At 46.0% G+C, this 16,280-nt stretch overlaps 1 protein-coding gene across 1 annotated transcript in view; it reads right to left on the bottom strand.

The window, feature by feature from the left end:
* Window positions 1-2,705: 2,705 nt before the first annotated feature.
* Window positions 2,706-16,280, bottom strand: part of LOC309401616 (multiple myeloma tumor-associated protein 2 homolog) — a 17,214-nt gene continuing 3,639 nt past the window's right edge. The window contains exons 4-9 of the mRNA XM_081970683.1: window positions 15,900-16,014; window positions 12,123-12,205; window positions 8,739-8,811; window positions 8,549-8,622; window positions 5,167-5,331; window positions 2,706-4,374 (exon numbers count right to left, since the gene is read on the bottom strand). Coding sequence (XP_081826809.1) covers window positions 4,224-4,374; window positions 5,167-5,331; window positions 8,549-8,622; window positions 8,739-8,811; window positions 12,123-12,205; window positions 15,900-16,014 — 661 coding nt within the window. The 3' untranslated portion in view covers window positions 2,706-4,223. The remainder of the gene's footprint in view (window positions 4,375-5,166; window positions 5,332-8,548; window positions 8,623-8,738; window positions 8,812-12,122; window positions 12,206-15,899; window positions 16,015-16,280) is intronic.

Here is a 16,280-nt window from a genome sequence, read left to right as displayed (position 1 = left end):
TATCAATTGTGATTTGACAACATCTGCCTGCAATTGACTAAGCCATGATTTAACCATGATTGTGGGGGCCTTGGTGTTTTTCTTGCAGATGTTTTCATCTCTATGTGCAGAATTTTCCATGGCACATCAACAGTGAATCTTCCCTAATGACAGTATTTTTATAATCTTACATCCGTGGCTAAATTCAACTCCCCCAACAGCTTTCCTGGTTTATTTATTCTGAATTTCCAGAATCCTCGCTTAAGATCACTGGTTACAACAATTTAGTGGATCGTAATTCATTGAGTGTGCAAAGGGACTGAAAAAATGGTGCTTCAGATTTCTCTCTCCAGACATATAAGTCCATTTCCAAATCAACTTTAAAAAAATCATTTTTTATAGCTTTAAAGCAGTGTTTCTCAATCTTGATGACTTTTAAGATGTGTCAATTTCAACTCCCAGAATTCCAAAGTACTATGAAAGAAAGAAAGAAAGAAAGAAAGAGAGAAAGAAAGAAAGAAAGAAAAAAAGAAAGGGGGGAGAGAAAAGAGGGGAGAGAAAAGAAACAAACACAGAAATAAAGAAGAGATGGAGGAAGGGGAGAGGAAGGAAGAGAGACAGAATGGAGAGGGGAAGGAAAAAGAGAACAAATAGAAAAAGAAACAAACAAAGGAAGAAGAGAAAGAACGAGAGAAAGAAAGGAAATAAAAAGAAGAAAGGAAACATAAAAAGAAGGGAGGAAGGAAGGGAAAGAAGAGGGAAAGAAAGAAGGAAAGAGTGATGAGCTAGAAAGGAAGGAAGGGAGAGAAAGAAAAAGGAGGAAAAGGAAGGTAGGTATGGAGGGAGAAGGAAGAAAGGAAGGAAGGGGACAAACTCAAAAGTTTAAATGAATAATCAATATTTTAAATACCTTAAACTAATGACCAACATTCTGAAAAAACAACACTCATAATATACTCTTTCCTTAATTTTAATCTAATCAATGACCAAATATGAATGTCTATTTAAAAAAAAAAGCCACAATATTTTTCTAGCCACTTCCAATCTATACTCCTCAAACCCCATGGTCAAAAGTTGATTTCACCAACTCCCTTTCCAAACTCTGCTGGGCTTTTCCTGTATTTAATTCTCTGCTGCCCCCTACTGGATCTGCCCGATTTTCTTTGGACAATTTTTTTTCCTCAAAAATTTGGTTCTGTTGTGGTCAAATTTTGAACAACTATTGTGAGGATAAAAGTCTCTTGACTCCTTTGCATACAAGTCGTCCTTGACTTATGACCACAAATGTGCCCAAAATTTCTGTTGCTAGGATAGGAAGCCTAATTCCTGGCCAAAGCTGTGTCATCCAAGACCACATTAAATAGATATTTCTAGTATAAATTCCACATTTTTTGTTTGCAAGCAACAATGGCACTGTTTTGGGCAGCATCCTCTGCCTGTGTGTGGCTTGGTTTTGTTCTTTTACGACACCCCAATTTCACATTTTTCTGTCCCCTGTTTTTTGGAGGGGGGTGGAGTGGGAGTGGGACCGCCCTCTCCTGGGGGGCTTATGACCCCCGGTTTTGTTAATAAAGTGGCTTTTCTCACGGGATTCCCCCCACTTAACACGTAGGTGAGAAGTTCCTCCCTTCCCACCAACTTTGTTATGTAAGGAGGTTATTGGGGGGTCCTTGGGCCCCACTTCCTCTCCTTGCTCCCCCTCCCCTTACAGCAGGAAGCAAAAGCACCAGCCAGCCCTGAAGCGCTAAGCAGAGAAATATGCTTTATAAAAAAAAAGACCTCAATTGCACAGATTTATGGTCCAGCCAGCATCCTCTCGTAAAGCAATTTGTTGAGTGAAAAGCATCCTTCGAAGTCCTGGACCGACTTCAGGACAGACATATATAACAATTTTCTTGCAATTAAAAGCGAGGGGAGGGGGAGAAGACCCAAACTGATACTTCTCTGCTTTCCCAGTTAAAAAAAAAAAAACTTTTCTGAGTTCACTTTTTCCTTTTCCTTTTCTTTCTTCCTCCCACCTTTTTTTCCTTTTTTCTTTCATACATTCTTCTTTCCTTCCTTTTCCTTCCCTCTTTTTCTTTCATTCTTCCTTTTTTCCTTTCCTTCTTTCTTACTCATTTTCTTTTTCTTCCTCCTTTCCTTCCCTCCTTTTTTCATCTTTTCCTTCCATCTTTCCTTTTGTCTTTCTTTCTTTTTTTCATGCTTTCTTTTCCTTTCCTCTCCTTTTTTTCTCTCCTTTCCTTTTTTCTTCCATCTTTCCTTTTCTTTTTTCTCTCCTTCCTTCCTTATTTAATTTCTATATGTTGCTTTCATGGCCGCCTGTTATTTACCCCTACTTCTCAATGCATCTATTTGGTCCTTCCCCCCTTGGATTTTATCCTCAGGTTTATTTCACTTATTGTTCAATTAAACTTAGGCACTGCCTATCTCACCCTGACATGACTTGGGATGGCTCCCCAAATTTTAAAAAAGATGAGATAAAACGAGATGAAAAGACTTTAGTGTGGAGAATTTAAAATACTCCAAAACCTTCATTAAAAAAGCCATTAAAATGTTATTTTATGAAGTTCTTGGTTAATCTGAACACAAATTTTAATTTTTAATAAATAATTACATTTTAATTAAAGGGAGCAATGCTCCCATTTTTGGGAAGCAAATTCAAACCAGCTACCTAACCCGATGCAATTATATCAGAAAATCAGGAAAAAACAACATCTATACTACCAAATATGTCTGAGGTTAAGATTTTTACAGGTAGTCCTTGACTTATAACCACAATTGATTCCAATATTTCCGTTGCTAAGCATGGCAATTGTTAAATTTGTCCCATTTTATCTTTTTTGCCATTCTTGTAAGCGAAACATTGCCGTTGTTCAGTTAATCACATGGATATTAAGTCAATCTGGGACATGTATGGGTAGTCCTTGACTTATGACCACAAGGGAGCCCGAAAATCTCCATTGTTGAATGACTTGAGTGAGTTTTGCCCCCATTTTACCCCCTTTCTTGTCACAGTTGTTAAGTGAATCCCTGCCATTAAATTAGTCACACCGTTAAGTGAGTCTGCCACTAAGCGTGGCCACTAAACAAATGGTTGTAAGTAGAGGATTCCCTGAGGTTAAATTCTCTTTGAATTCTAAGGATGGTTGAAGTCCCCTCTTCAAAGGGATTTGAATTTGTATGTTGCAGAAGGGTTTGCAATTTGAAAATTGAAAAAAAATTGCAATTTGTAAACTGCAAGGGAGTTTTAATTTGTAAGTTGCAAAGAGTTCGACATTTCTAAATTGCAAAGCGTTTCTAATTTTTAAATTTCAAAGGGGTTTGGAATTTGTAAACTGCAAAAGAGTTCAGGATTTGTAAATTGCAAAGGGATTCGTTATTTTTAAATTGCAAAAAGAAGAAGTTTTAAAATTGGCAGTGAGGCAGCCGGCTGGAAAGAAATAAGCCAAGATCATTAACACCTTGAAGATTAAATACATTTATCCTTTGCCATACGTTTTCTTCTGGAGTTGGCATAATACCCTAAAATTCCTGGACCTAAGAAAAAATGCGGAATATAATTTTAGCTTGGAAGACACATCAGCAGCCGATACCTTGACAGTCTTGTCAAGAGAGATGAAAGGTCCCGATCTGATCCCAATGATTCAATTTAATGTCAATATCTGTAATCAATCTGTTCTTTAATTACAAGATCCGAGGTTGCTTCTGAAATCGGCTGACGGTCGCAACCACACACACACACACAGACAAAAAAAACCCCCAACAACCCCATAAACTGTTTCCATTCCTTGGTTTGTCCTGATGAAACTCACAATCTGATTTTTTGCAACTTGAAAGTAACTCCTGTTATCTGGGATGCACCAGATCCCCCAAATTCTATTGCTTTAAAAAAAAAAATTCGACGCAAGCCATCACGAGTCCTATTTACCAAAGTTGGGAGGAAAAACAAAAACTTCTGATATGCACCCGGCATTTGACAAATAAGTTTTATCGTCTTGCTCTGACCAGGTTAGCATGGCTATTTTTTATGTCCGTTAAAGGACAGGATCCTTTTAAGAAAATAATAATAATAATAATTTTTGAGCAGCGGTGCCAATGGATGGGGTGGGGGTGGGTGGGGGGGAGAGCAATGTCCCATCAAGAAAAAAGGATGCGGAATTTTGAACCAAACCAGAATCCGTTTCCGCTTGATGGTCAAAGTATCGACTTGATGGGTAAATCTGGGTTTGTTTTACAAGGATGGGTCAATTGTCTGAATCCGTGTCATGTCTCTTCTTGGCTGGGAGGTATTGTGTGGATTCATCCCTTGTCCTTTTCCGGGACTCTGAAGTTTTGTCTTCTTTGGAAGCCGGGCACTTTCTATGACTTCGGTGTCGGTGGCCATCCCCTTTCGACCTGGAGGGAGGTAGACCAAGTTAGAATATCAACATCATGGAGGCTTTTATTATAAAAGTTACTCAGGGGGTCCTCAACCTATGACCATAATTGAGCCCAATCTCAGTATTCTGATCTAGGTTTCCCCAACAGCATGAAGCCAAGTCCTCGTCCCGATAAATCCCTTTTATTTAATTTACAGGGAATTCCTCTCCAGCAAAGTTTTTCCTCTCCCGCAGTCTTTCAAGATAGTATACAATTAGCGACCTTTATCAGAATAGAATAGAATAGAATTCTTTATTGGCCAAATGTGATTGGACACACAAGGAATTTGTCTTCGGTGCCTACGCTCACAGTGTACAATTTGCTAAGGAAACTAAGTTAAAAGCAAAACATTAGTTACATCTGTCAGCCCTATAAGATAGACCAAAGTTAGGAAACATACACCTTCTAGACCTTACAGCTATTAGAACAGTTATAATAACAGGACCTTGCAAATCTGAATTCCACAGCCAGCATGCTTTAATCTTTTTAAATTTGTAATTTTAACTGAGGGTATTTTAATTGTTAATTTTAATTCTATTATTACTATTGTATGCTTTTAACGAGTGTTACCTCCTCCGGGTATGTGTGTTTGTATGTATGTGTATATGTAATGTATGTATATGTATATATGTATGGGTTTTTACTGTACGCCGCCCCGAGTCCTTTTGGAGAGGGAGCGGCTAACAAATTAAATTCTATTCTATTCTATTATTAAGATGAGTGGGCTTCACCTCCCAGAATTCCCCAGCCCACAGCCTCAAATGATACCTTTTCTCGTTATCCAAATTAGGGTTATTTGATGATGAAGACTTTTTCTTCTTCTGGTCTTTTTCTTTCTCTTTCTTTTCTTTCTTTTCTTTCTTCTGTTTCTTTTTCTCCTTCTTCTTCTTCTTCTTGTCCTTCTCTTTTTTTGACTTCTTGGTGGCCTTGCTCCTGCGAGATAAATCAAGGAAAGGATTGATTTCCCCACCACCACCGTTTTGTGTTCCACCCCAAATATCCTCACTTAGCGCCAAAACGTTGCCCCAAAGGGGACTTGGCTCATGTAGGTACCACAAAAGATGATATGCTGCAGATAGTCCTCGACTTATGACCACAATGGAGTCCCAAATTTATGTGACCAAGCAAGAGATTCTTAAGTGTATTTTGCCCCATTTTGCAATTTTTCTTGCCACAAGTGATCAGTCAATCATTGCTAGAGATCTTCAGATTTCTAGGTTCTATCATATCTTAAGACCTAAAACGGATACATCATCCAAAAAGCACCACAAAGATTGTTCTTTCTGCGCCAACTCAGGAAGCTCAAACTGCCCAAGGAGCTGCTGATTCTGTTCTACAGAGGAAGGATTGAGTCTGTCCTCTGCACCTCCATAACTGTCTGGATTGGCTCTGCAACCGAACAAGTCAGATACGGACTTCAGAGGATAATCAGAACTGCAGAAAAAACAATGGCTGCCAACCTGACTTCCATTGAGGATTTATACACTGCATGAGTCAAAAAGAGGGCTGTGAAAATATCTACAGACCCCTCGCATCCTGGACACAAATTGTTTCAACTCCTACCCTCAAAACGACGCTATAGGGCTCTGCACACCAAGACAACTAGACACAAGGACAGTTTTTTTCCACTCTGCTAAACAACTAATTCCCTCCCCACTGTCAAACTACTCACTAAGGCTGCATCATCATCATCATCATCATCATCATCATCATCATCATTATTATTATTAATTTACTCATTGTTCCTATCCCCCATCTCCTCCCACTTATGACTACAGGATTGTAACTTTGTTGCTGGTATACTTACGATTTATATTAATTGTTAACTGATTGCTTATTGGTACCCTATGACTATCATTAAGTGTTGTACCTTATGATTCTTGACGAATGCATCTTGACTTTTTATGTACACTGAGAGCATCTGCACCAGTGGTGGGTTTCAAATTTTTTTAAAACCTATTCTGTAGGTGTGGCCTGTTTTGTGGGAGTGGCTCGGCGGTCATGTGACCAGGTGGGCATGGCCAACTTGGAAAATGTGGTGAAACTCACTTAATGACGCTCTTGCTTAGCAACCAAAATTTTGGGCTCAATTGTGGTCATAAGTTTTCTTTCTTTCTTTCTTTCTTTCTTTCTTTCTTTCTTTCTTTCTTTCTTTCTTTCTTTCTTTCTTTCATCTCTCTCTCCCACTTTCTTTTCTTTTTTCTTTCTTCCTTTCTCTTTCTGTCTCTCTCTGTCTCTCTCTCTCCTCCCTCCCCCATCTGTCACTGTGTGTGTGTGTGTGTCTGTCTGTCTGTCTCTCTCTGTGTGTCTCTCCCCTCCCTTCCTCTCTCTCTGTCACTCTGTGTGTATATGTGTGTGTGCCTGTCTGTCTCTCACTCACTTAATCACTCGCTCTGTGTGTGTTTCTCTCTCTGTGTGTCTTTGTCGGTTTGTCTGTCTGTCTCTCCCATCCCTCCCAACCCGCGGATGGGCTCCGGACCAGCGGCGCCTAGTCCTTCTTTTTAACCAGGCGATCTTTCCTAAGACATAAAAAAGAACCTTAATTGCAGGCTCAACAAAAGAAGCTGGAAAGAGATACTGAAGCCAGGAAGCTGAAACCTGGGACTGGAGAAAAACCTTTTCTGTCCCCTTACCAGCCCATCCGGGAAGACGAGGAACGGAAGGGGGATCCCTCTCCCCACGGATGGGCTACGGGCCAGCGGAGCCTCGTCTTTCTTTTTAACAGGCGATCTTTAACCAGGCGATCTTTGGCTACTGCACAAGCCCACGGGCACACGCTGCCCTCTTCTCCCTGATAGCCACCTGGTTAAAAAGAAGGAGGAGGCTCCGCTGGTCCGGAGCCCATCCGTGGGGGGAGAGATCCCCCTCGCATTCCTCGTCTTCCTGGATGGGCTCGGGATCAGCGGAGAAGAAGCGGCGGGGGCTGTCGGGCTGGAAACCCAAGCCCCATTAGCCCCCAAAGCCTCTTCTGAACGTCTATTGCAGTCACGAGGAGCCGAGGAGAGCATGGAGAAGAGCGCAAAGGTTCCCGGCACTTCGGGAAGGGGAAGGGGCTGGGAGAGGCGCGTGGCTTGGTTTAGCCTCCCTGGACGTTGCAGCAGCAGCCCCAAGCACGCCAATCTCAGCTCTTTTTTGCATTGGGGCGTGCTGCAAGAGGGAGTGAGTGAAGACCTTTTCTTGCTGGCGCAAAGGACTTCCCTGGACTTGCTTTGCTGAGCATGGGGAGACGGGCCCGCACCTCCACCACTAGCAATCCGGAAAAGGTCTTCACTCACTCCCTCTTGCAGCACGTCCCGATGTGAAAAAAGATTGGTCCCATTGGGGCTGCTGCTGTGACGTCCAGGGAGGCTAAACCAAGCCGCGTGCCCCTCCCAGTCGCTTTTGCGGCTTCCCAAAGCGCCGATAACCTTCACACTCTTCTTGGCTTTTTGCGACTGCAACAGACATCCAGAAGCGGCGGGGGCTGTTGGGCTAGAAACCAAAGCCCCATTAGTCCCAAAAATTGCTGCGCCAGCAAAGACACTCACTTACCCCCTTGGCAGGCAGCAATAGAAAGCCAAGGGCTCTCTATAGGGTTCTTAGAGGCGTGGTGCGGATGGGTGGGGGGAGCGAGCGGATGAGCGGTGACCGGATGGGTGGGGCCCAGGGTGAGGGAGCGAGGGGGCGGCGTTCCACCAGTGGAACCGGTTCTAAATGGCACGCTAGATTTGTGGAACCTCTTCTAGCGTACCGGTTAGAACCGGCAGGAACCCACCCCTGATCTGCACCAAAGACAAATCCCTTGTGTGTCCAATCACACTTGGCCAATAAAGAATTGAATTCTGTTCTGTTCTTTACATTAGTAACATGGCTGCTGAGTGAATCTGGCTTCCCACTGCCCCCACTATTGCCACCTTCTGCTGGTCAGAAGGTGGACAAAGGAGATCACCGGGACACAGCAACCGTCTCAAGTACAAGTCAGTTGCCAAGCCTCTGAATTTTTATCACGTGAGAGGCCGCAGTGTGGTTACAAGTTTTGAAAAACGGTTGTAGTATTACCGTTGCAACTTTGAATGGTCCCTTGAGCACGCCGTTGTAAATGAAAAGATTCCGTGTGTGGTTCAATAAAATAAAATAAAAAGAAAATAAGAAAGTCAAGAGGGTGACTTACTCTGGCGCCTTGCTTTCCTCATCCAGCTTCCTCGGAGGAGTTGAGGGTTTGGTGGTCTTGGCCGCTGGCTGATGCTGAAATTCCCGAGACAAAACAGAAACAGATAAAAAAAAAAAAATCCCAGAATTTAGGAAAGCAGAAAGACAACAACGCTGGATCTGCCACAACACACTGCGGCCACACAACTTACCGTAAACACGGAAAGGCCCAGCTTCGCAGCTTCTTTATCTTCCTTGGAAAACACCATTCTTCCACCAGCATTCCTAAAAAAAAAAGGGGGGGGGGAAAGGAATTAAAGAGCAATTTTTGCTTTTTCTTTCTTTCTTTTTTTTTTCCTTTTGTGGGTTTGTCATCCTGAAGGGAACATTTTTGTTTTCCAGAAATAAACCCCTCAGCCTTGCTCAGAGGGTGCCAAAACGGGACATGTTTTTAGAAAGAAAGAGACGTTGTCAAGAGCTACACAGAATTCATCCTTGCTAACAACGCACAGGTATAGTCCTTGGCCTATAACCATTCGCTTAGTGACCGTTCAAAGTTACAACGGCCCTGAAAAAACTGATTTAGAATAGAATAGAATAGCAGAGTTGGAAGGGATCTTGGAGGTCTTCTAGTCCAACCTTCCCTGCTTAGGCAGGAAACCCTACACTACAGACAAATGGCTATCCAACATCTTCTTAAAAACCTCCATGTAGGATCAGTCCTCGCACTTATGACCATCATAGCACACACACACACACACACACACCAGTCAAGTAATCAAAATTTTGACATTTGGCAACTGATTCACAACGGTTGTAGTGTCCTCAAGTTACGTGGTCCCCCCTTTGTGATCTGCCTGATGTAGATCTGTCACGACCGTCGTAACGGCAGTGGAATCTGGCCTATTTCTCTGAAGGTTCATCCTACACCAGCATTCCTCAATTTCAGCAACTTTTAAGACATGTGGACTCCAACTCCCAGAATTCCTCACTCTGGCGGCTCCTCCCATGAGTTAGATAGATCTAGGTCCGTGATGGCGAACCTGTGGCATGTGGAGCCATTTCTGAGGGCCCTGTCAACTCCGGTGCGCGTCCGCACGCTGGCCAGCAGATTTTCGGCTTGGTTTTCGGCTGTTTTTCGCCTTCCGGAGGGAGAAAAACAGCCAAACGGGTAACCTGGAAGTCTGTTTCCAAACTTCCGGTTTGCGCGTTGGGCTAATTTTCATGCTCCCGGGGCTCTTAGAAAGCCTCTGCTTTCTAGGGGAAGGCAAAAAAACTCGGGCCTACCGGAAGTCAGATACAGGCCGTTTCTGCCCTCTCCAGGCTCCAAAAAAGTGCATGCGTGGTGCAAGGGTGTGTGTGTGTGTGTCACGAGCACATGCGCAGGGGCACGGCGCAGGGATGGGGCATTAAATTATGGGGGTGGGAATGCGCACATGCATGGAGTTGCTTATGGCACCAGAGGTGAAAAAGGTTCACCATCACTGATCTAGGTGGTCACCAAGAGTTGACACCCATTTGATGTCCCGTAATCTGATAAAGAGTGTCTTGGAAGACTGATTACGCTCTACACCCTCCCCCCACACTCATATGTATGTGAGTTAAGGAGGTATCTGAATTGCCTGTGCAAGCCTTCTTCTTGTGTTAGACATCAACTATCTCAGAATAAGAGAGTCGGAAAGGATCTCGGAGATCTTCTAAACCAGGAGTGTCAAACTCAAGGCCCACCGGCTGGATCGGGTCTGCGGGGCGCATAGATCTGGCCCGTGGGGCCACCCTGGAAACAGCCAAGGACCGGCCTGTGGTGCCTCTGCCAGCAAAAATGGATGTGGCACCCCCCCCTGCCCCGTTTTCGCTGGCAGAGGGCTGCAGGAGGCCGTCGCAGCTGAAAACAGAGCTCGGGAGTGTTTTCGCTGGCAGAGCGCTTGGGCAACCACAGGTGTCCCCAACATGAGTGATGTCAAGGAGGAGAAAATGGAAGGACAGAGAGAGAAAGAGAGGATGTCATGCAGGCACTCTTTTTAAGCTGAGAGGAATGGAAGATATATACAAATACAATAGCAGAGTTGGAAGGGACCTTGGAGGTCTTCTAGTCCAACCCCCTGCCTAGGCAGGAAACCCTATACCGTTTCATACAAATAGCTATCCAACATCTTCTTAAAGACTTCCAGTGTTGGGGCTTTCACAACTTCTGGAGGCAATTTCTGTTCCACTGATTAATCGTTCTAACTGTCAGGAAGTTTCTCCTCAGTTCTAAGTTGCTTCTCTCCTTGATTAGTTTCCACCCATTCCTTCTTGTCCTGCCTTCAGGTGCCTTGGAGAATAGTTTGACTCCCTCTTCTTTGTGGCAACCCCTGAGATATTGGAACAATGCTATCATGTCTCCCCTAGTCCTTCTTTCTATTAAACTAGACATACCCAGTTCCTGCAACCGTTCTTCATATGTTTTAGTCTCCAGTCCCCTAATCATCTTTGTTGCTCTTCTCTGCACTCTTTCTAGAGTCTCCACATCTTTTCTACATCATGGCGACCAAAACTGGATGCAAATACTCCAAGTGTGGCCTCACAAAGGCATTATAAAGTGGTATTAACCCTTCATGTGATCTTGATTCTATCCCTCTGTTGATGCAGCCTAGAACTGTGTTGGCTTTTTTGGCAGCTGCTGCACACTGCTGGCTCATATTTAAATGGTTGTCCACTAGGACTCCAAGATCCCTTTCACAGTTACTACTACTGAGCAAGGTACCACCTATACTGTACCTGTGCATTTCGTTTTTCTTGCCTAAATGTAGAACCTTACTCTTTTCACCATTGAATTTCATTAGATATGTGGAACATCTTCCTTGGAGAAATAATAAGGTTGCCCCACCTCCCATTCTTTCAAAAAGCATGAAGAGATGGGGTTGCCAGAAGGCCAGAGACCCCAGGGTACTACGGAGCCCACCAAGTGGTTGGTCCGATTGTTGTTTTCAGGGGTACGCTTTGCCATCCATTAAAGACAGGGAAGGGCTTTTGACTATACAGGTAGTCCTCACTTAGTGACTTCTCAGTCAGAAACCATTCAAAGTTACAACAGTGCTCAACAAGAAGACTTATGGCCGGTCCTTGAAGTTGTGGCTGTCACAGTGTCCCCACCGTTACAGGATTGGGGCACTTGGCAACCGGCACACAGTTCCAAGGGTCACAGCTTCCCACAATCACATCATTACACCTTGTTATCTTCACTGCCAGCTTCCAATAAGTCAAGTCAAGGAGGAAAGCAGCCGCCCCCTGAGGTTGTGCTTAATGACTGCATAGGATTTCTTAACAACCACAACCTGAACTTTCATTGCACACTGAAGATCGCATTTAATTTCGTTGCAAAAGGTGCAGTGACAATAAAGTAAACTAACTAACTAGAAAAAACTTTGCCCTTTATTGATCTGGGTAATGGATTCGGCCTATCCACCTTATCAGTGGAAAGACATCTGAACTTCAACTCCCAGAATTCCATAGCCACCTGAGTGGAGAATTCTGGGGGTTGAAGTCTACACAGATTAAAGTTGTTGAGGGGTGAAGCTAGCAACCGCTGGCCCACGCTGTCTCGAACCGCTTACCGTGAGCTGCCCAACCCCATCAGGCGATCCACATTCTTTTCATCAGCGTCTCCTTCATTGCGTTTGCAGACTTCGGCGAGCTCCTGGGGGACAATTACAGACAGGCATGAGGCCACTAAGCCGCCATTCGTGCCCTTTGGGTGATGGCAGGTAGTCCTCGACTTCACTTAGAGACCGAAGTGACAACAGAACTGAAAGAAGTTACTTGCAACTGTTTCTCACATTACGACCATTGCGGCAATCACATGGTCAAAATTCATGCGCTTAGCAACTGACTCATATTTACGACCATTGCTGGGTTACGCGATACCCTTTTGCGACCTTCTGACAAGCAAAATCAATGGGGAAGTCAGATTCGCTTAACAACCATGTGACTCACTTAACAATTGTGGCAAGGAGATCGTAAAATGCGGCAAAATTCGTTTAAAGTCTCAGCAACTGTGGGTCATAAGTTGAGGGCTATCTGTACCATTTTAAAAGCAGCATTTGCATTTTATTTACCTTGGGCCAAAGTGACGGCGTGCTTTCTATCCATGTCAAAAAAATTAAACATACAAAGAAGAAATCCAAGCAGATCCAGTTGTGAGCCTCTTATTAAAACCGAAATATTTTGAAATGAATAACTGATTTCTGAGGAAAATGCCAAGTGAAGTAATTCACGATCTCATTTTATTCTGTTGCTGTTTACCATTAAACCTGGGGTGCCGTGCACTAAAATCACATTTAAGAAGAGACTGGAAAGCCATTTGTCTGAAATTGTATAGGGTTTCCTGCTCAAGCAGGGGGTTGGACTAGAAGACCTCCAGGGTCCCTTCCAACTCTAAAGGTAAAGGTTGCCCTAGCATGTATGTCATGTGGCCGGCATGACACGGAGATGGCGGTTGAAACCCCCAAGCTATTAGTGATGGGGGATTTTAACCTGCCATCGACGGGAGAGGCATCCGGGGCAGCCCGGGAATTCATGGCCTCCATGACAGCCATGGATCTGACTCAAGTAGTTCAGGACCCCACGCACGAGGGAGGCCACATCCTGGATCTTGTGTTTGTCTCCGACCAGTGGACGAGTGATCTGGGAAGAGGGAATTTAGTCATCACGCCCCTGTCATGGTCAGATCACTCACTTCTCCAGCTGGACTTCCCTGGCGCTGCTCCCCACCGCGGGGAGGCGGAACCAGACTATCCCAGATGGTTCCGCCCCAGGAGTCTGATGGAGCCAGATAGGTTCCAGGCAGAGCTTGGGCCACCTCCTGCAGACCTGCCCCGCCCCCGGGCAGAGGACTTGGTAGCCGCGTGGAATAATGCGGCCGCCGGTGCCTTAGACCGGGTGGCGCCTTTGCGGCCTCTCCGACAGCCACGATCTACCCGGGCCCCCTGGTTTAACGGGGAGCTAAGGGCGATGAAACGCCTTAGGAGACGCCTAGAGAGCAAGTGGAGGTCCTCCCGCTCCGAATCCGACCGAGCACAAGTAAGAGCCTACGTAAGGACTTACCTTGTGGCAATAAGAGTGGCCAAACGTCAGTATTGTGCCACCCTTATAGCGTCCGCAGAGAACCGCCCTGCCGCCCTGTTTCGGGTGACTCGCTCCCTTTTGTCACAGGGGCAGCGGGACCCCCCATTGCTGGGCCGGGCAGAGGAATTTGGAGAATTCCTGCAGGATAAAATCGATCGGATCCGAAGGGGATGGACCCACCTCAGTGCTCCAGTGGGGACGTCTGAGGCTAGTCTTGAGAGACCATGCTGGGAGAAGTTTGACCCTGTTGTCACCGAAGATTTGGACAGGTTGCGCGGGCGACTGCGAGCCACTACATGTTTATTGGACCCGTGTCCCTCCTGGTTGGTACTGGCCTCCTGGGAGGGCTCACGAGGCTGGCTACTGGGGCTGGTGAACGCTTCGCTGGGTGAGGGCCTTTTACCAGCCGCCTTGAAAGAGGCGGTGGTGAGGCCCCTGCTCAAGAAGCCTTCTCTGGACCCAACGGAGCTAGCAAATTACCGTCCTGTCTCCAACCTTCCTTTCTTAGCGAAGGTTGTTGAGAGTGTGGTGGCTCAGCAGTTTCCGCGCCACCTGGAAGAAGCTGATTATCTAGACCCGCGCCAGTCCGGCTTCCGACCCGGTCACAGCACGGAGACAGCCTTGGTCGCGTTGGTGGATGATCTCTGGAGGGCAAAGGATGGGGGTTGTTCCTCCATCCTTGTCCTATTAGACCTCTCGGCGGCCTTCGATACCATCGACCATGGTATCCTATTGCGCCGTCTGGAGGGGTTAGGGGTCGGGGGCTCCGTATTATGATGGTTCCGCTCCTACCTCTCTGGCCGGACGCAATGTGTGTTGGCAGGAGAGGAGAGGTCGACCGCGAGGCCCCTTATCTGTGGGGTCCCACAGGGGTCGATCCTCTCGCCTCTCCTGTTCAACATATATATGAAGCCGCTGGGCGAGATCATCCGTGGTTTTGGGGTGGGATACCATCTGTACGCTGATGACACTCAGCTGTACATTTCCACCCCAAACCACCCCAACGAGGCTGTTGAAGTGATGTCCCGGTGTCTGGAAGCCGTACGGGTCTGGATGGATGACAACAGGCTCAGGCTCAACCCCTCCAAGACAGAGTGGCTGTGGCTTCCGGCTTCCCGGTTCAACCAGCATATGCCATCGCTGACCATCGGAGATGATCAATTAGCCCCGGTGGAAGGGGCACGCAATTTGGGCGTCCTCCTTGATGCCCGGCTGTCTATGGAAGATCATGTGGCAGCCGTGGCGAGGGGGGCGTTCCACCAGGTTCGCCTGGTGCGCCAATTGCGGCCCCTTTTGGACCGGGAGGCCTTGCGTACAGTCACTCACGCGCTGGTGACGTCTCGCCTGGACTACTGTAATGCTCTCTACATGGGGCTCCCCTTGAGGTGCACCCGGAGACTGCAGTTGGTCCAGAATGCAGCCGCGCGGGTAATTATGGGGAGATCGAGGTTCTCCCATATAACACCTATCCTGCGCGAGCTGCACTGGCTTCCTGTGGCCTACCGGGTGCGCTTCAAGGTGCTGGTTACCACCTTCAAAGCGCTCCATGGCACAGGGCCTAGTTACCTGCGGGATCGCGTCCTGCCCCATACATCCCTGCGACCCGTCCACTCACACAGAGAGGGACTACTCCGGGTGCCGTCCTCCAGAGAGTGCCAGAGGGCAGCGCCCAGGAGTAGGGCCTTCTCTGTAGTGGGCCCCACTCTTTGGAATGACCTCCCCCCAGACATCAGGACAACAACCGACCTTCGCTCCTTCCGTATGAAGCTGAAAACCTACCTGTTTCGACTAGCTGACCTGGCATAATTCTACAATCTCTCCAGCCCAGGGCATTTTTAATTGGTAATTTTAGTTTTTAAGGGTTAATTTCACTGGGGTTTTAACTTTTTTAGGTATTGTAACTTATTTATTTATTCTTACCTCCTCTGTACGCTATATAATACTTTTGTACGTCACCCCGAGTCCCTGTGGGGAGAGGGGGCGACTAATAAGTTCAAGTAATAAATAAATAAATAAATAAATGACTAAACGCCGAAGGCGCACAGAACGTTATTATCTTCCCACCAAAGGTGGTTCCTGTTTTTCTACTTGCATTTTTTAACGCGCTTTCGAACTGCTAGGTTGGCAGAAGCTGGGATAAGTAATGGGAGCTCATTCCATTACGCGGTGCTAGGGATTCGAACTGCCAAACTGCTGACCTCCTGATCGGCAAGCTCAGCATCTTACCCACTGAGCCACCGCGCCTGATTCAAAAATCGATAAAATACCTCTTTACTCAGTCCCGTCGGCTGCTTTTTCACGTTCTTGTAACCTCTGCAAAATGACAAAACAAAGGAGAACACAGTCATGGGTGAAATATCATCAATGAGCATCCAACTTGGACTTAAGGAGAAATTTCCTGACAGCCGCTTCTATAGTGGCCCAATTCTCCAAACTCCAGAACCCAGGTGGTTATAGGAGGAACTGAAATAAGAGTCCTTGATTTTTCCTAACAGCTCATCTAGGGCTTTTATCGTGGGTATCCTGAGCTGGGTGATTTTCTGGCATGCATTTCATTATCCAAATAGGTGAAGTAATGAATGCTAGAAGGGAGGGGGGTTTGCATGGAGGAGGAGGAGGAGGAGGAGGAGGAGGAGGAGGAGGAGGAG

The sequence above is a fragment of the Natrix helvetica genome (assembly GCF_964273705.1).
Source record: "Natrix helvetica genome assembly, chromosome: Z".
NCBI classification, from domain to species: Eukaryota; Metazoa; Chordata; class Lepidosauria; order Squamata; family Natricidae; genus Natrix; species Natrix helvetica.
This window is presented reverse-complemented; position numbering and strand designations above follow the sequence as displayed.